Raw genomic sequence first — 18,888 nt, forward strand, 5'->3', positions numbered from 1 at the left:
GTAAGTTAGGTTTCGTCTGTGTGGTCTTGTAGTTACTGTAGCAGAAGCTCTGAAGTGTAACATTTGAAATGAGCCCAGCACACGTGGAGAAGGCGGAGGAGGTCTCCCACCCCCACTCCTGCCCCAGCCCTGTCCTAGGCTGCCATCCTGCTCTGACAACCGGAGGATGCAGGACTCTTCCCATTGTCAAAACTAGTATGGAGGTGGGAGATGGGGACCCCAGAGGAGGCCCCAGCCACAGAGAGGATGAGATGCCATGCCAGCAGGTCTTAGCAAAGTGTCATTGTGGTTCATTTGCGTGTACATTGGCAGTTCAAGCACATTTTGAGGAGGGAATTAGGGATGGGGTCTTCCTAGATTAAATAAGAGTCTGCCCTTTTGTTCTGTCATCCTAAGAATGTCTTCCAGCCTGGGGCTGGGATGGTCTGCATCTCCAGTTTTCAGCTGCTCAGGCACCTGGGTCCCCAGAAAATTCAGCAGATGTCTGGCAGTCCCTCAGTTTTCTGGAAGGAAGCTGCCTGCACCCCGCCCAATTCTCAAGTTCCTAATCCCCTGGCTGCTAGTGTTCCCACTCTTGGCACTACTGCACCACTGTCCCTACCCCTCCCCACCCTGCCACAGACAGCACCTCAATGAGTTGGGGCCTTCAACAATCCCAGCACTTGGGTCCCCTCCCGTGGGCTGTTGCCTGGGGAACCAGGGAGCAGTGGGAACGAGTTGCTGGCCTCGGCATGTTTCAATCAAGTTGCTGTGCTAGGAGCTGCTTAATCAAAGGCCTGTTATGGGCTCATTAGTGTGGTCCACCACGGGCCGCCCCTCAGGAGAGTCCTGGGAAGGCTGGCTCAGGTCCCGCCCTCCAGGCACGCACCCTTGATCACCAAGGGGTTTCTCAGGCTCTTTGCAAGGAGCCCTGGGAAACTCTCCATCTGACCTGCCCCAGTCAGCCGGGTTCTCAGCAGTGAGGCCACACCCACATCAGCCTTCCTCCCCCTCCTGAAGGCATCAGCATTTTCTGCCTCTGACCTAGCCTGACTTTCCTTCCGGGTCTCGCCTCTGTGGTCACAGGCCACTCCTGGGCTTGTGGGAAGTAGGCTTGAAATGACTTATGGGCCTCTGGGTTGCTTCTGAGGGCCAGCTGTGTCCCCAGGAGTCTATTGAACTCCTGGGGTTTCACTCACAAATCAAACCCCACTAATGCCAAGAAGGGGCCTAGGCCTGTTTGGAGGGAGAACTCAACATGCAGAGCCTCTGCGCCCAGGCCCTTTGCAGGCAAAAGAGCAATGAGTGCCCACAGGCATAGGGTGCAGAGAGACAGCCCTCTATCCTTTGGCTGCTTGAACTGTCCCTGTAAGTCACAACTGGAGTGGGAAGGCCAAGGAGACTGTCTTGTATCAGCCTTCAGCAGTCCTCGAAGAGCTTACTCTCAGCTTGGCTGCCAGCCCAGGGAAAGGTGAGGCAAAACCATCCATCCTCCCAGTGCTGGAAGAGGGGAAGCTAAGGGAGCCTTTGTCAGAGCTGGTGAGATGGCCTCTGACAGGCTTCCATACATACCTCATCCTGGACTGCCACATGCTCCCCCATTTTCTACCACCTTAGGGGGACCCAGGCCTGGGGACGTCAGGCCCAAGGTACTAAAGAGGAGGCCGGTATAAACACACACACTGGGGGATGCCGCAGAGGCAGGAAGTACCTCAGGCCTCTACTCTTCCCAGAGTAGAGACATGGCTTTATCCATTCTGCTTCGTATTACCCTTAAGATTAGAGTCTATAAACCAAGTCCAGACCTTCATGAGAAGGTCTCCAGACCCAGGAACAGGCCAGTGCCCTTTCCTACCCCTGGCACCCCTTCACTGGGGGCTGAGGCATGCTTCTCCCTTGGCCTGTTGACTCTGAGTTGTCTGTCTTCTGAGCAGAGCCCCGCCCAGAGCTGAGTCAGTTCCACATCAGTTCTCAGCCAGAGCAATCTGAAGGAGACACTTCAGTCCCAGAGGTCACAGAGAGGTCATATGACCAAACATGAGATTATTTTTTTTAGGCCCTGCAATGCTTTCTCAGCTGTGTGGTGTCTGATAGCTCACCCAGGTGGCGCCCTTAGTCCCAGCCACTCCCTAGCAGCCCAATGGGAGGTCCTGGCTGGGAGAAGACACCTCACAGCTGTTCCCAGTGGGAAACCTCTGCTAACTCTATCGAAGCCCAGGAACAGGCTCCCCAGATTCCTTCAGCCAAGGCCTTGTGTTCTTCTGTCCCCACACACACCTTTGGACGCTGTGTGGAAGCCAACCCAGGAGTCCCCAGCCCGGCCTCTAGCACTCCCTTCCTGGTGCCTCCCTTTCTCCTTGTGGTGGGCACAGCTGTACCTGGTCTCCTTTGCAAATATTGCCTGGGCTGTGAAGGCCTCATTGTTCAGTCCAGTGCCTATTAAGTTTTAGGACAAACTAATTCCCTGCTTTGTCACAGTGCAGGGGTCTAAGCCTGCTTCTGGCCACCAAAGCCAACTTCTCACCACCCACCCAGAGCAGGAAATGAATGAATACCCCCACAGCTCACACACAGGCCTCTGCCCTCCCAGTGTGGGAGTGTCTGCAGCCAGAGTGTGGAGAAACAGAACAGCTGACAGGAGTCCTTGCTGGTCTCTACCTTACTGCCATCTCGGGTGCCAGAGTTGCTCCTTGGCAGGCCTTGCCTCTGTAAAGAGCACATTTCCTTCCTGGAGAAGAGGAAAGGGAGGGAAAGAAAGCCAAGCTTGCTGGGAAGCAGAACAACGTGTCAACACATGGAGCAAACAAGGCCCAAGACAAAGTGTGGATTGTCACCCGTACCGAAGGAAGGAATGGGTGCTGTCAGCCACTTAGAAATCCGTTGACCGCAGATCTTGGAATGAGTGTCAGATCTGTAGCAGTCCAGCCTCTGCCTGCAGCACAACTGGGCCTGCCCAGGGCAGGCACCAACAAAAGGTCACTTTTCAGGTTCCTTTCTGGAACTTGCTAGAACCTGGAGAATTGAGAGGTTGTTGACAATCCTTTCTCACCACCAGTGAGCCAGGTTGTCCGACTGCACCGCACAGGTCCTGTGATATGAGCCCACTGGAGTGAGCTCTGAGCCTTGGCTCCAAACCCTCTGTCCAGCTGACTGGGCCTTCACAGTCAGACAGTGGCAGAGCTGCAGCCACAGCACAGTCCTCCTCCTCTTCCTCCTCCTCCTCCTCCTCTTCCTCCTCTTCCTCCTCTTCCTCCTCCAGGCCTCTTCCTGCACTTCTAATCTGATCTCCTGGGGTGCCTTGTGAAGATGCGGGTGTCTCACATAGCCTTGGATAGGCCGTTGTAGAGAGTGTGTAGCCCAGCATCTGTGTTCTCCAGAGGCCCCCAAGGGAACATGCAACTTAGATTGGTCCAGGGGCCCTGCCTCTCTCCTTAGGGGTCTCCTCCCTCCAAGGGCATAAACCTCAGTGCTTTTTCCCGTCCTTCATGCAATTGTAATAGAATGCAGTGATGGTTTGCCATTGCTGCGATCTTTCTAGACTAGAGGAACTGTTAAATGTATGGACTCAGAATGAGATGTGGTGCACACCTTTAATCCCAGTGCTTAGGAGGCAGAGGCAGGAGGATTTGAGATCAGTCTGAGAGTTTGGGATCAGTCTGGCTTACAAAAGAAGTTCCAGAACAGCCACAACTAAAGAGAGAGACTCTTAAAACAAAGTCTGGGCTCTGGCCAGCAAGATGGCTTGGTGGTACATAGCAAGCTTCCCTCTCCGGTTGGCCAACGTGCTTTTCTGTTTGCCTCTTGTTAGCAGCTGGGTTTGTAATACTCAGGTTCTGGCCCCGTTGAAATGAGAAGATAGATGCCAGGCTGGGTTGAGGGTGCTGTTCCTCCAGATGCTTGGTAAAAACTACCATTACCTTCCCTATCGGAAAGAGCTAAGCCCTGAGTATCCGCACCTTCAGAGTTGGCGCACTTCCCCAAACAGGGAAAGAGCATGCTCCTGTTTTGAAGTCAGGAAGATTGGCTTTTCCTTGTCTGCACCCAGTCATCTGCACACTGAGAACTAGAGTCACCTCCCTTGCAAGCCCATAGCAGGACTCAAGGGAGAGATACAGGTTAACACGTAACACAGGTTCCTGGGTATAAGGTAGAAACTTACTGTTCTGATCCTCGATGTTCCTGTTACTGTGACAGAGGCTGGCCACTCTAAGTGGACAGTACGGTTCAGGAGCTCCAAGCCCTAGCCCTGCACAGGCTTTTCCCAGAGTGGCATCACAAGGGCGAGTCTGTTCCCAGCGAGGGCTCCCAGGAGCTACTCCATCATAGCTGTCTATCTCCAGTATCCTGTTGATAAGATCTGTTAACATTCTCGGCTCCAGCTCTGAAATATACAAAGAACAGGGCCTGTTTGTTCAGTCTAAGCTTCTAAGGTTTAACTCCCAAAGGAAATTAAATCAGGTGCCTGGAGCTATGACAGTCTGCCGTGTTTCTTTGCAGAGAATGTCACCCTTAATATTATGTGAACCTCGTGTATAATTTTTTTCCCTTTAATTCTTTTAAAACAATGTGGTTTCCAGCAGAAACCGGCAAATCTCAAAAAGTGAAAATGAAGGCACAGCTAGGATTTGTCCCCGTCTGGGGGTCTTGTCACCCCCTCCCCCAACTGAGTACAAAATGAAGTCCACACACAGACGGTGTCACCCTTGGTGGCAGCTCTGCTGAAAGCCTCCATAACTCACCAGTTCCAGACCTTTGACAGAGGGACTGGCTTAGGACTGGACTGTTGGTGGCCTTACCTTTCTTGTTGTTGAAAAACACCCTTGGGAGTCTCCTTGGGTGGCCACTGTTCTTGGAACCTCCCCCACCCCATCCTACCCCAGCCTGCCAGTTCCAGACCTATTTACCATTCTGGAGGAGAGCTCCTCCCTCCAGATGATTTGAGGGTTAGAAATGAACCCACACTGGAGTCGCTGTAACATAACTGGGCTGGAGGTATGCTTATGTTTGTGCTAGCATCTCCAGAGAAGGCAACAAGCCCCGGAAATGCCAAAAATATGAATGTGACTTTTTATTACTCAAGCGGACTGGTGATAGCCAGTGGAGAAACTCGGCTTGGGAGAGGGGACCCATGGAATAAGAGGAGGGAGGGCTCAGGCTCCAGGAAGGAAGGCCAGGTGTGACTGGATGTGGCTGAGGACCAGAAAGTGCCAGATAGACTGGAAAGAGCCAGCCAGTCCCCTGTGGGGGTCTTGGAGGAGGAAAAGAAATGAATGCCTTGGGAGGACACTCTTCATGGACACTGTTGGTTTTCTCTCCCTCCCTCTCTCCCTCCCCCTCCTCCTTCCCAATGCTGGTCAGTGCTGTTTGCTCCTGTTTGGAGAAGGTGGGTCCTGTTCCTCTAGGGAGCTGCTAGTTGAGTGGGAACTAGGCTTGCCTGCCCTAGAAGGAGACATGAGTCAGTGTCCTCTACCTCAGTGTCTAAGGCATCACATTTCAGGCCAAGACAGGACTGGGATATGGCCTTGCTTTGGCCCCACAGGGCAGGTGCCATAACCTCTTTGTGCCTCAGTTCCTCCATCTGGAAGGAGACTGAAAGAGATAAGGTGTGAGCAGTCAGTGTGGTGTCTGCTATTGGCTTCCTTGTGCCCTCCATCTTGCACGTTGCTTTCCCCTTCCTTGTTGTTTCCTTCCTTTGCTGCCTCACTTTATCTCATGGAAACTTCTGCCCTTACAGTGGAACAACTCCCAAGGGAAATTAAAGGGTATTTTCTCAGATTTTTGATTCACCACCTTCTGAAAGGGCGGATTTCCCTGAGAGGAACCCTTCACTTTCGTTTGCACCCTCTATGTATGGCACAGGGTCTGCCAGAGAAATGGAGAGGCCCTGTGGACAAGGGCAGGGAGGAGATTGGAGGAGCAAAGACGACAAGTCATGGAGAAGCATGAGAAAACTTGCTTAGGGCATAAGGATGACAGATACTCCAGCAGGTGGTGGGGCTCGCTGGCTTGAACACCAAAGCTTGTGGCTAACAGCATCAGAGTAAAGCAGGGGAGTGGGGAGGTAGGAGACACCCAGAGAAGAGGTAGCTCAGAAGTCTAGAAGTGCATAGCTGCTGACTGGGGTCTGCTGGGACAGCCCTGACAGATAATGCTGTGGTTGCAACAGGAACTGAAGAGTCCACCCACCTCTGTGAAAAGCCAGGCAGGCTCTCATTCTCTGAGGTTCAGGTTTTTTGGTCTTTTTTTGTCCTGTCGTTACCTGCTTCCCTGCCCCCCAGTGGTAGAGATGGGATCCAGGACTTGTGCTCCACCCCTGGGGCCCATCTAAACCCCAGACAGGGCTTGCACTCCAAAGTCAAGTGGATTCCTTTGGCCCTACATGGTTGGGAGAAGGAGGTGGGAACACGTGAGCTTGACCAGGCAAAGAAAGACCTTGGCAAGAGCTCTCCCATGGCCTTCAGCTTTCCTGTCCTTCTCTGTTGCCCTGCAAACACAGGCCAAACAGCCTAAAGACGTGGGTTTCCACCCACCTTCCAGCTCCCTTCTGAGGCCAGCATTGCCCACCTTCCAGATGCCATCCCTTTCTCCACTGCCTCCGCCCCACCTCTCTGCCCCTCTCTAGCCGGTATTCCCAGCAGGTGGTGGTGGGAGGCGCTGAGAGTGCAGCCTTTTTTGAAACCCTCAAGTACTTCCCTCTGTCCCTAGAACTAATCAGTGGGTCATCCCTCCTCCACAGCTGAAAGAAACACCCCTTGCTTTGCAGTTGGCAAAAAAGAGTGGGTTTTTTGGTTTTTTGTTTTGTTTTTTTTTTTAAAATAAAAACCTGCCTTTTGCTTTCTTTCCCAGATTCTGTTGACAGAAGAGTTTGTAGAGAAAATGTTGGAGGACTTAGAAGATCTAACTTCTCCAGAGGAAGTGAGCCTATTTCATTTCTCACTGATAGAGGGCTCCTGGGCTGGGCGTCAGAACATGGACCTACGTGTGTGTGTGTGTGTGTGTGTGTGTGTGTGTGTGTGTGTGTGTGTGTACATGCGCGCGCTCCCATCTTTGGAGTGAAGTCCAGGGATAATCTGGAGGGGAGCCCTGAGAATGTTAAATGACTTTATTTTTCTTGTTTTGATGAACCACCCTGCCCTGCCCCCACCCTTATGAGGACACCCAGCACACTGAATTGCCAGCTCTTGAGAACCTCATTGAAAAAGTAGCCAGGGCCTTCAGGCTAGAGTTCTCCCCAGCCCCTGCTGTTCCCTGGCAGGTTCTGAACAGAAAGCCCATGTTTGCTGCCAGAGAACATCCCACTGGGGAGTTCTAGTGGGCAGGAGGGGACTCCTGCTCTTGCCTTGGGCCACCCAAGAGCCACACTCCCTCCCTTCTCCAGCTATAGCTTGCCTCTCTCAGCCTCTTCCTGGCTAGCTCGAGCCTGAGGAGCTGGCCAGCCAGGTGGGGTTGTCTCTCCCCTTGGCTGCTTCTCTGGAGTACAGGAATGGAGTCCATAATCCCTTTTGTTTTTCTTCCTTGTTCCTGGCCTCCTCATTTGCAGGGACTTACCTCATCTTGGAAAGTCCCTTTTCTTCCTGCTGCCTCCTGTAACCAGCACCCGGGAAACAGGCAGGCCGTCCTTCCTGCCCAGTGATCCGTGGGGAGTGGGAGGCATTGCAAGCTTCTCTGCCCCCTTCCCCTGCCTGTGGCAGAGACTGCCCCGTCCCTTCCATCACCCTAATGTGCTTGAAGCAAAGTACCTCACCTCCCAGACAGATAGAAACTCCTCAGAGCTGGTCACCCCAATAGACCCATGCCTTCCCTGCCCCTGCCCCTGCCCCAGGGATCCAGCTTGATCAATTCATGCATTTGCACAGTCCGAGGTTATGAAGTACCCACTCTGTGCCAGCCAGTCACCCCTACAAGTCACGGCCTCAGAGGCCTAGCTCCCCATTCAGTCAGACCAAAGCCAGCTGCCCAGAGTGCTTCCGGAGAGGTCTTGTCACACTGCATGGCATTACGCCAAGCTGCTGCTTTGAGCTTGGGTGTTGAGTGGGCAGGAGGAGGACAGTCCAGGCAGGAGAGACAGGAGCCAAGGGGAGCTTAGGAAAGTAGGTCACGACAAATGACTTTCTCTGCCTCTTTCCTGTCCAGATGCCGTCCCCACCCTGCCCCAGGCTCCACTTTGTCCTGGGTCTACAGTCCCCCAAGAGAGAAAGCAGAGGGAGCAGCCAGGAAGTGTCAGTTTGTCCACCTCCAGCCTAGCTCCAGGCAGGCTGCAGCATGATGCTCTCCTCCTGTGCCTGGCTCTGACTTACAGCCTCACCCAGAGACAGTGGGAGTTAGAGCCCCAGCACTGACCCAAGCCAGGGAGACCTATTCAGCACCAGCTGTGTGCTGGGCTCCATACAAGGTTCTAGAACCCAGAAAGAACAAGAAGTCAGCTTCTCCTCCTCTCCCAAGCAAAGACCCCAGGTGAGGGAGAGAAAATTACAAGACTGTCGTTGATTTTAAAAGACCTTGGCTCTCATCTGGGGTCACTCTGAACAGAGAACCCTGGGAAGCAGGGTGACAGGGACAGTGGGTAGAGAGGAAGTTTCCTTCTGAGAATGGACACAGACCACCTTCATCCTGTACTTCTCCCAGCAGGGTCAGATTTTGGGGCTGAATTGCTCCTTCCTTGTGGACCCTTTGACAGAGCAGTGGAGGACAGATTCTAGACTGAGAAAGAGTCCATGACAACGACAGACCTCTCCTGTAATATCTACTCCCTGCTGGTCCCCATCCTCCAGCCCCAGGGCCCCAGGGAACAGATTCCTTACAGGATTTTGGCTCAAAGCAGAACCAAGGGAAAGAGCAGGAGAGAGTCTACACTAGGAGCCAAAGCCTGCCTTCTGCAGCCTGCTGAGCACTGACAGTGCCAGAGGAAAGGGGCGCCTGAACCAGCCGCACGCACACTCACACGCACCCTGAGTCTAGCCTTTGAGAGGTCTACAGTAGCCTGTCTTGTTCCCAACAGCCTAATGACAGGGTGTGGGGCAGCGTGCTGCCTCTCTCTGGGCACTGTCTTAGAAGGCAGCTAACTACTCTGCTTGCTCTCTTCACAGTTTAAACTTCCCAAAGAGTACAGCTGGCCTGAAAAGAAGCTCAAAGTGTCCATCCTCCCCGACGTGGTGTTCGACAGTCCGCTGCACTAGCCTGAGCTAGGCCCTGCAGGGGCCAAGAGGAGCCCAGCTGCTCCTAGTGACTTCCAGTGTGGCAGCTTGTAAAGGAGACACCCATGAATAAAAGGGCAAATGTGAGGGATGACTGCAAAGTACCACACCCATCACAGGCCCCGCCCACCTCGGGCTCAGCGGGGCCTCACTCCTAGCAACCAAGCCCATGTGACCAGGCCCCTGTCCTACGTGTCAGTGAGTGAGTAAGGGTGCACCTGCAGACCCTCCCCACACACCCGCTGATGCCCCAGGTTTCACTGATGCGCTCCTGGGATAAGACATCATACAGCCTGGTGTGCAGAATGCACATGAGGACACTGCCTGATCAGCCCCAGTGAGCTTCTCAGGCTGCTCCACCCTGCGGAACCGTTGCTTTTTCTTTCCTGAGAATGTTGTGGAAACCGGATGGTATTTTTATTGCTCAGCAAAGATGGTTCAGAAGCCATGTATATAGTGATTTTTAAACAGGACTTATTTCTAGATGAACTTTATTGTTCTCTTAGACAAGGGTTTGGGGGCTCTGCCCCCCCCATCCCACATACCCTCTTCCTAAAAAGATGCTTGGTGCTGCCTGTCTGCTCTGGACCCTGGAGAAGGCTGGGGACAGCTGACATACTCCATGTAGACCTGGGTATAGATTTGCTGTGGCCTGGAAGGTGTGCCACTGCCTTCCAAGTGAAGTAGGCTTCTACAAGACTCTGGGGACTTGAGGGACTCAAGGACATGGTGGCCCTAGCTATGTCTTCCAGTCTTTCTTACCCAGCCAGGCCTCCCAAGAAGAGGGTAAAGCCCACTGCCTCCCCATCCTGCTCAGGGCCCCCAGCGCTTTGATCCCCCCTTCCCTTGAGTCCCAGCGCCCACGCTGTCTAGCTTATGTCCTTTCATTTTGCTGACACTGCTCCCTGTGGCCCTTCATCTTTCCCACATCCATTCTGTACCTGTCTTCTATCACTGTCTCTTCCTGCAGCCTGGCCCTCTTGTGGGTTCCCTGCTCTCACTCCCAGGACTGCAGATCTGCTTGCCTTCCAGGGACATTTGGGAGCTGTGTAGGAGAGATCTCCCTCTTCTGAACTGGAACTGGCAAGCCCCTTCCAGCATTCTTGCCTGCCTCTAGATCAGGGTGGATGGGGATGGTCTTCGTTCATTCTTTAAATTCAAATGTCTCCAAGGAAAGATATGTTATCTGCCAGGGGCCCTGCAGGAGCTCCCCTGCTCTGGCTGCCTCTACCCACCACCTACAACGGGTGCCTCTAGGGGCCTTGTGAATCCTGTCTGGGGTCTCAAAGAAGCAGAAATTGGCCTTTGAAGGAATGGCTCCATCTGGCCTCATCTGCATATCCTAGGTCTAAGCTTAACCAGCACTTAGAGGCAGACCCATCAGGAGCATCTGAGAGAGGCTGGCTGCAGACCCTAACCAGCCAATCAATATAGATGCCTGTCTGGAACAGACACCATACCGCCCTGGGACTTTTCCACAAGGACATTTCAAACCCTACCTTTAAAGCTCTTGTCTTCTGAAAGTTTATGGGCCAAGAAATGCTATCAGCACAGCCTATGTTCCTTGCCATCACCAGTGTGGTAATAGTACTCCCTCCCTAATTCTCTCCGGAGACCTGCCTCAGGGCCCCTTCTGCATTCTCCCCTATCTCCATTTGTCTGGCTTTGGGGCAAGAATGCATGCTATGAGCATCACGTAGTTTATGTTAGTACTGTGGTCAACAACTTGCCCTTATTCTGTGAGATCTTTGCAGACAGGTGGTTGCCACCACCTGCTTGGGTGGCTCCATACTTGGGGAGCAGGGACTGGCAGGTAGGCTCCAGATGTCCATAGGTCCTGAGGTCTTTCCTCCCCCTGCCCTGTCAGGCACCTCAGGAATGTCTAAAATCCTGCTGGGTCCAGACCCCCATCACTCCTGTAGTGGCTGATCTCAGCCTGGTCTGACCAGGTCTCCTTTCCCTCGGGCTCTGGTTTCTTCCAGAGGAATCTCAGGGAAAGAGGTTCACCATTAAACTGCTGGCTGGGAAGAGACCCTAACATCGGATTAAGCAAGACTGGCCTTACCAAGACATGTGATGGGTGCTCTGTAGAGGGACCCTTTCTTTCCCTCCCCGAACCAGCTCTTTGGGGTTGTTAATCCGTCATGGGGAGGGGTTCAGGAGTCTTCCTCCCTGACTCTACATTTCCCCACCCTTCAACCTTCCAAGTCCACAGGACCAGAGATTCTGAAAGGAAGGGACTTCAACTTCCTGTAACTCAAGCTTCCGGGGCCTGTGTGGACTGCAGAGGGTGGCTGTGCCAGCTGCCGTGCTAAGGAAGCACGGTACTCCTTTTCCAAGTGAGACACTCCAACAGGGCTTGTAGAAGCTGTGGGAGTGAGTCTAAAGGGCGAGGGCATGTACACTGCAGACCCTGGGTCCTGGGACTGAGTCTTGAGATTGATAGCAGGGAGAGAACATGAAGCTTGGTGCCCCTATGGGGCAGATCAGAAAACTCCCTGAACTGTATTTTTTTAACCTGGTCTTCCCTCTCTGGCTTCCATGATGTTGGTGCCAGGTGAGGTGTCTGGGTCCCTGTTACAAGTCAGGAACCCTGTTGGGAGACCCGCTTTTGTACAAAGATCTGAATGCTGCAATGAACAGACTTTTGTACATTTTTATATCAGTTTTTAATGTCAGTGGCGACTCAGTTCCTGGGGCTACAGCTGGCTCAGGATTTTTGTAAGAAATTTTGAGTGACTCACTTAGATTTTGTTCCCACTTGTCCCTCTTCCTCTGTGTAATCTAAGTGCATTAAACATATCTGCAGGAGCGTCGGGGCGTGCTTCTTTCTGCCATGCTACGGTGTGAGTGTGCGTGTGGGAGTGTGTGCGCACGCGCGCGCACGTGTGTGTGTTTTCCTGGGATGAGTATGGCACGGGGGATGGAACTTGTGACCTTGCCACATGCTGAGCAAATGCTCTACCTCTGAGTTATATCCCTGCTGGACCTTTCTGCATGCCTAAAGTAGAGGAACAAGAAGATCAGCACCCTGGCAACCTCAGAGATGTAGAATGAGCCTTAGAGGAAACCCTGGGGTGCCAAACACGCATGCATACATGCATACATGCATACACGCACGAGCGCTTGCAGAATCCTCCTTTACAGGTCTTGTTTCCCTTAAGGTCAAGGGGGTTGGAGCTGGAACACAGTCTCTGGTAATAGGTGCTTCTCTGCTATTTTATCGCTTCGTTCCTCTTTAGGTTTAAGTTGCTGCTGCTGCTGCTGCTGCTGCTGCTACTTGTTTGAGAAAGGGTCTCATCATGTAGCCCAAGCTGGCTTCAAAATCATCATCTTCCTGCCTCAGCCTCCCAAGCGCCAGAACCACAAGTGTGGTATAGGAGCACGCCTCCAGCTGTTTACCCCTCCTCTGCCTAATCTGATCTTCGGTTCTAAAGAGGCCCAAAGGTGCCTAAAGGCTTTCTCACTTCCAGTTTTGCAGGCTCTGTTCTCCCTTATAGCTAGCTATTTTCTACCAGGCATCTAAATCAAGCCTCTTCTGCATGGGCCTGGGGCTGCATTCGGGTCTGGAAAATCTCAGAACCAGCCAACACAGGCCAGCTCACCCTTCCAGAGACACCCAAGCTAGGTAAAGAGGCAAAGTGGTATACTGTCTTTCCCTGGGCTGCCCAGTGGCATCTGCCTTTTGAGGGCCCTCATATCAATAGAGGCCTGTGCTGGGGTCGGGGAGGGATTGGGGGCAGCCTAGGCAGTAAGTACTAGCATCCACACAGGCTTCTTGGAACCCTTGGAACCATCTGGGGCCTTCCACATTCTTCCCCTTCTCTATCCAAGCAAGTGGCAGGGCCTTTCTCCTGATCCTCAGCATGGGCTGGTAGCACTCAGGACTAGTGACAGGCCCTGAGACATCACAAGGCAGAGAGCAGATTCAGTTCCCATGTGGAGGCTAGCCCCTTTTCTCATTACCTATGACTAGCTATCTGGAGGACTCGTTTCCCAAGAAATTAGCGTCCATCTTCCCCTTATGACATCTTCTGAACTCTGAGAATGGCTGGCCTCTGAGCAACGGAGTAGGTCCTTCCTGGACCCTTGGTCCCTGCAGAACCCAGGACAAGAGAACAAGAGGGAGAGTAAACGCCAGATCAGCAAGACCAGGGTATCCATGACCATGTCTTTCCCGCTTAACTTACCCTTAACTTACCCTTCTTACCTAACCTACCAGGAAAACACGAGTCAGTGAAGATCTTGTCCCAAAGACCACAGAAAGGGAGGTCTATACCAGGCCAAAGTTGTCTAGAAAGACAAGAGCTGTCTAGAGTCCCAGTCTCTAGAGCAGAAGCCCCTTCTTATGACTTCAGGGGATCTGGCATGTGGGCTCTAATGTCTCCTCTAGGAAGACCTCAGAGTTACTGTGGGCATCTAATCTGGGTCCTTAAGTGGGGGCCTCTGCTCCAGCATTAGGGGGTAGGAGAAGAGCCCAAGAGATTTGCCAAACTGGCCCAACCACAAGGGAAAGCAAGCTGAAGTCACTGCACAGCCTGTAGCCTGCCAGGCTCTGAGGCAGCTGCAGGCACTGAGAGGGAGGAGGGAGTGGGAGGTTGGGGTAGAGTAGGGTGTGATTTGCTGAGCAGAATGAAGCGATGGGATCCCAGTCTGCAGTGGCAGGTCAGGATGTGGTCTGGGAGGGGCAGCCCTTCTTTGGGGGGGAGGCGGGGGGGGGGCCCTCAGTAAACCTGAGCCAGTCCTGCTGACTCAGGAAATCCGTGAGAGGCTGGTGAGATGTTTCTGTTCAGTAAATGCCAAGCCTGATGACCTGAGTCTGAACACCCCACTCACATCCACCCCAGTCTCATGAGAGGTCTTAGGCGTGGAGCACAAGAGCTAGGTGGCCGTCAGTTGGCACAACGAGTATAGTCGAGGCTCTGCGGTAACACTGTGTGAGCAGTGAGAAGTGCAAAGCAGGCTGAGCAGATGGCTCAGTGGGTAAGAACAACTTATGGGAAAGCATGAGGGCCAAGTCCCCAGCACCCATGTGAAAACCAGCCATGTGTGCCTGGTGTAACCAGTGTCGGGGAAGAGGGGAATGCATCCTGGGAACTCACTAGCCAGCCAGCCTCACCCGAATACTGACCTTCAAGCTCAGTGACAGACCCTCTCTCAAAAAATAAGATGGTGCTGGGTGTGGTGGTGAAAGCCTTTAATTCTAGCACTTGGGAGGCAGAGGCAGGCAGATTTGAGGTCAGCCTGGTCTACATAGTGAGTTCCAGACTAGTCACCAGAGCCTACATAGTGAGATCCTCTAAGATTTATGTGACCTCTGCCCCTGTCTTCTCTACCCTGGGAGCAGCTCTCTTGCCTTGGCCCTTCACCCCTGAAAATGGATGTCTGCCCCAAGTGCATTTCTACCCACTTCTTGGCCAAGAGCACCTCTCAGCTGCTGAGTCCTCCGCTGTATGCGCTGAAGTTGGACTCACCACAGATGCCAACAATGAGGACCTCAGCTGCTTGGCCGCCCTGCAGCCTCTGACCTCACTTATCCCTAGGCAAAGCTTCCAAACCAGTGCCATTTCAAGTGACACCCCATGGATGTTGGGAACTGAACCCAGGGCTTCCACAAGCATAACAGCTGTTCTTACTTGCTGAGTCATCTCTCCGGCCCAAGGATGGTTTTTAAAGGTCAAATATAGAGGCTGGATGCCATGCAGTCCATCCCAAAACTTGGGAGGTGAGGATGGGAGGATTGGGAGTTCGAGGCCAGCCTGGGCTACATGAGGCCCTGTCTCAAACATGCATGGAAGCAAACAAGGAGTGTGCATGTTCGTGGGGATACATGATGTGAAGAAATGAGAGGGAGAGTGGGGAATGCGTTTTTTTATTTTTTATTAATTTTTATTTCTATAAGTACATATAGCTATCTTCAGACACACCAGAAGAGGGCACCAGATCTCATTACAGATGGTTGTGAGCCACCATGTGGTTGCTGGGAATTGAACTCAGAACCTCTGGAAGAGCAATCAGTGCTCTAAACCACTGAGCCATCTCTCCAGCCCCCGTGGAGGGATGTGTTTTAAATAGGTCAGGGAACGCCTGAGGCATGGCTGATATTTGGATAAGGAGTCTCTGGGACACGACATAAACTATAGAGACATCTGGGAAGGCCAGGTCAGGCAGGAGGAGAGCAGCTGGAAAGACTAGACAGCAACGCACAAGCATGTTTAGGAACCACAGGGAAGCCACTGGCTAGAACTGAATGAGGCACATGACACAGGGGCTAGGTTGCACGGGGTCTTCTAGGTATACCCTGATTGATGACAATCTGCCATTCACTACAGTTCTTTTTTTGAGAGACAGGTCTAGCCAGTGCCTCAGAAGCCACTTGACTCAGTTTCCCTTAGCTAGGATCATGGGTGGGTGCCACCATGCCAGGTTTGCTTTATTTTTAAGAAGCACTCTGTCCTGGTTAACACTGTCTGTCAGCGTGACAGGATCTGGATTCACATGGAAAATAAACCTCAGCTCACCGGGGAGGGGTTTCCTAGATTAGATTGGCCTCTAGGTCTGACACTCAGGGATTATCAAAGTGAAATTGAGACGGCAAGCCCCACCTAACCATAGGCAGCTCCATTCCATGGGCTACTCTAACTTCAATGTTTTCAAACCTTATTTGTAATGATGGTTCTTAAAAGCTTTAACCTCCCTTTTAAAGGATATGGGGGAGGGGGGAGTGGACCTGTTTAGAAAGGTTCCTGTTGTCTGGAAATCAGCAGTTCAGTTCACAGGCGGCAGCAAAGCAGCTCAATCCACTCGCAAACACTTCAGTTACTCCAGCAGTTCAGTTCAGTGGAGTCAGGTTAGCAACAGTGGTGGTACAACCAAGCAGAGACAGCCAGGCCTCAGCCTCTGTTCAAGTCTGCAAGAGGGACCAGGAGAAACACCGGGAGACGTTCTCAGCTGTGCCCCTCTCAGGGCAGCAAAGATCAAAGACATGAGACCTATAAGCTTCACACAGTTCGTTCTATACACAAGCCTAGCTCAGCCTCTGTCAATGTCCGTGAGTCCTATTTACACCCTCCAGACATCTGTCTCAGCGGATATCACTCTGCCAGTCAGCCCAAATCTGCAGAAGTAGCAAGAAACCACAGCACACCACCAGAAGTTTTTTGGTGTGTTTCTCTCTATGGAGTCCCAAGAAGTGCAGCACAACCACACAATGTAAGGCAGACCAATACATGTGTGTTGTTAGCAGAGTCCTATATCAATCACGTGGCCTTTTGAAAAGTTAACAAGTAAAATTACACCCACAAGGTCCAGTCCATTTGCATTTGGCAGCCGTGGAGAAAGTCCTCTACTATCTATCTTATCTTGGTGAGTTCAAAGTTCTGTACCTAAATCATTTTCTCTTTTTTTTTTTTTTCCTTTTCTTTTTTTTTGGAGCTGAGGACCGAACCCAGGGCCTTGCACTTGCTAGGCAAGCGCTCTACCACTGAGCTAAATCCCCAACCCCCCTAAATCATTTTCTTACATAACTTGCATTTATAAAGCTAAGAATATCTTTTTAGACTTTAAAGTATTAAATCCCAAACAATGTAAACCTAATTGTGAGACTATAACTATCTAGTTTTCAACCTCACCCTGAGAAGGGTGAACATTACTTCAGTAAATAGAAAGTGCAGAATAAGCAGCTTCCAAAACTATAGAAATGACAGAAGCAGCAGGCTGCCTGGTCAGTCACCTATGATTCCTCTGAGTTGTTAGAACATCATCCTTAGCCTTCTGGCCCAAAACATTTGACAGACTTTCCTGTGAAGCAGGAATTATGAAGGACTTGCCTACCCTGTCCCTGCAAAGTTCAGCAATTGACTTCCCTGCGTCTTGTTTGTCTAGTTTGGACAGCAATCTGTCAGGAGTTGAGGCCAGAGCAGTCTTTTGCCCAGTGACTAGCTTGCCACTTTTGAAGCAAACTCCATAAGGAGGTTCTTCAATGTTTTTCTTTGAATATTCTTTGAATTAGTGTGGGGGGGTACTGCCAGGAGTAGACACATCTCACTGTCAAAAAAGATCCTTTATTAATGAAACACCTTAAAGTGTCATATTATCTACTTAGAAAACATCTATAGGAAGCTAAATTTAAATTAAGCTTGTTTCTGTAATTAACTAAACTAGTATCTAACATGACCGTAAGCTTGGTTGACTATCCACTTGCATTTCTTAATTATCCTGAATGGTTTATAATAGCAGCTTTCCAAAGGACTACAACTTACACTGAATTTTTAAGGATCACAAAGGAACAATACCTTAAGAGTTGTAACATTATATACATAGTATGTTGTAACAAAATGTAACCTTAAACTTGTATCAATATACAAAGTCCATACCAATGTAAAAATATTTAGTTTGTTGATGTTCCTTGATCTAGTAAATTTAATAATCTACCTTTTAATACTATTATTCCTAGATCCCCCCTGTTTTCTTCTTAACCCTTCCTCCCCTTTCCTCTTAACAGTACATAGGAGAGAAGAAGAATAAAAAAATAAGGAAAAGAAAGAGAAAAAGAGTAAATTGAATCTAACAGACCTTACTTTGTTTCCTTCCTGACCAAGACCATTATCAACTTATAACCAACCCCCTTTTAATATTGATACATCTGTCATCCAGCCAACAACCAAAACCCATCCACCCGACCTCTTGGGCATGTGACATCATTCTTTTAAAATTGCTCCCTGCTGTCTGGGGGCATTATTTTCTTTTGGAGGCCCAAAATTTAGGATATTGGCCAGTTTTAAGAATCCTAGCTGTGGCATTGGTTGTCCAGTCTCAAGGCTCAAGTGAAATCCTGGCTGGAACCATCTGTGATGGTGGACAATTTAGCTAGCCATTTTGAAATGATCCCAGGTATAGATTTTGAGGCCACATCACTGAGGCAGTCTGAGGTAGGATCAAGCAGGATGCTGGAATTAGTGTGTCTCAGTGTCTCAGCATCCTCAAGGTGAATCTTGTCAGGGCTGCTTTAACCTCATTGGTATCTGGTTGTTTTTTTCTGTGAACATAAAAACATTCATAGATAATATACATTTCTGCATTAACATGTATTGAATGTGCGGTATACATCATTCAGCTAAAGAAGATTCTCTGCTCTCTGTTTTTTGGTTTTCTTTTTTAAAGTTAGTTTGGACCAGATCACCAAACTATAATATAGATTTGTATCCATGCCATTTGAAAGAATAGCATATGTCCTGAGGATTCTGTGGCCAATAAAATTTATTGGCTACGCTTAGCTGAAGTCATGGTTGGAGACATTTTTATGTCTCAGACAGTCTCAGACCTGTTCCCATGTCGAGGGATCAGCAATACATGTTACCTGTCTTGTTGGTCTTCTTGATTCCTTTCTTCAATATCTTCAAGGGGTCTCCCTGGTCAAATTGAATTTTTATTAATTTTGATGGAATCCATAGCTTTTCTTTTCCTGATAAAACAAAGACAAAACCTCTTCCCTAACAGAACTTCCGTTCTAAAGTTAACACATAGTTACGCTGATCTAATTTAGCATTCCTTCCTAAAATCCAGTGCTTTTCAGGATCTGTGCTGTCTCCATGACATTTTGAAAATGTAAAGTCAATAAAAGCATTATTTAAACTCGTTTTTGGAAGATCCGATATCCCCCTTCTGTTCTATGAGCATTTCCTTTAAAGTCCTGTCAGATCTCTCTACAGTTGGT

The 18,888-nt window shown here is 50.6% G+C and overlaps 1 protein-coding gene and 1 long non-coding RNA gene across 3 annotated transcripts in view; one reads left to right on the plus strand and one right to left on the minus strand.

Moving 5' to 3' along the window:
- Window positions 1-11,985, plus strand: part of Sufu (SUFU negative regulator of hedgehog signaling) — a 97,876-nt gene extending 85,891 nt beyond the window's left edge. The window contains exons 11-12 of one of the 2 annotated variants that reach the window (XM_006231546.5): window positions 6,826-6,894; window positions 9,066-11,985. In XM_006231546.5, the coding sequence (XP_006231608.1) occupies window positions 6,826-6,894; window positions 9,066-9,155 (159 nt within the window). In that variant the 3' untranslated portion in view covers window positions 9,156-11,985. The remainder of the gene's footprint in view (window positions 1-6,825; window positions 6,895-9,065) is intronic. The other variant, NM_001024899.1, reaches the window with a different exon arrangement.
- On the minus strand, window positions 1,992-8,920 carry LOC134484077 (uncharacterized). The gene is made up of 2 exons (XR_010061426.1): window positions 7,528-8,920; window positions 1,992-4,360 (listed from the first exon to the last, which is right to left on the minus strand). It is a non-coding gene; the product is annotated as an uncharacterized LOC134484077 (long non-coding RNA).
- Window positions 11,986-18,888: the final 6,903 nt, after the last annotated feature.

This window comes from Rattus norvegicus, chromosome 1 (genome assembly GCF_036323735.1).
Source record: "Rattus norvegicus strain BN/NHsdMcwi chromosome 1, GRCr8, whole genome shotgun sequence".
NCBI classification, from domain to species: domain Eukaryota; kingdom Metazoa; phylum Chordata; class Mammalia; order Rodentia; family Muridae; genus Rattus; species Rattus norvegicus.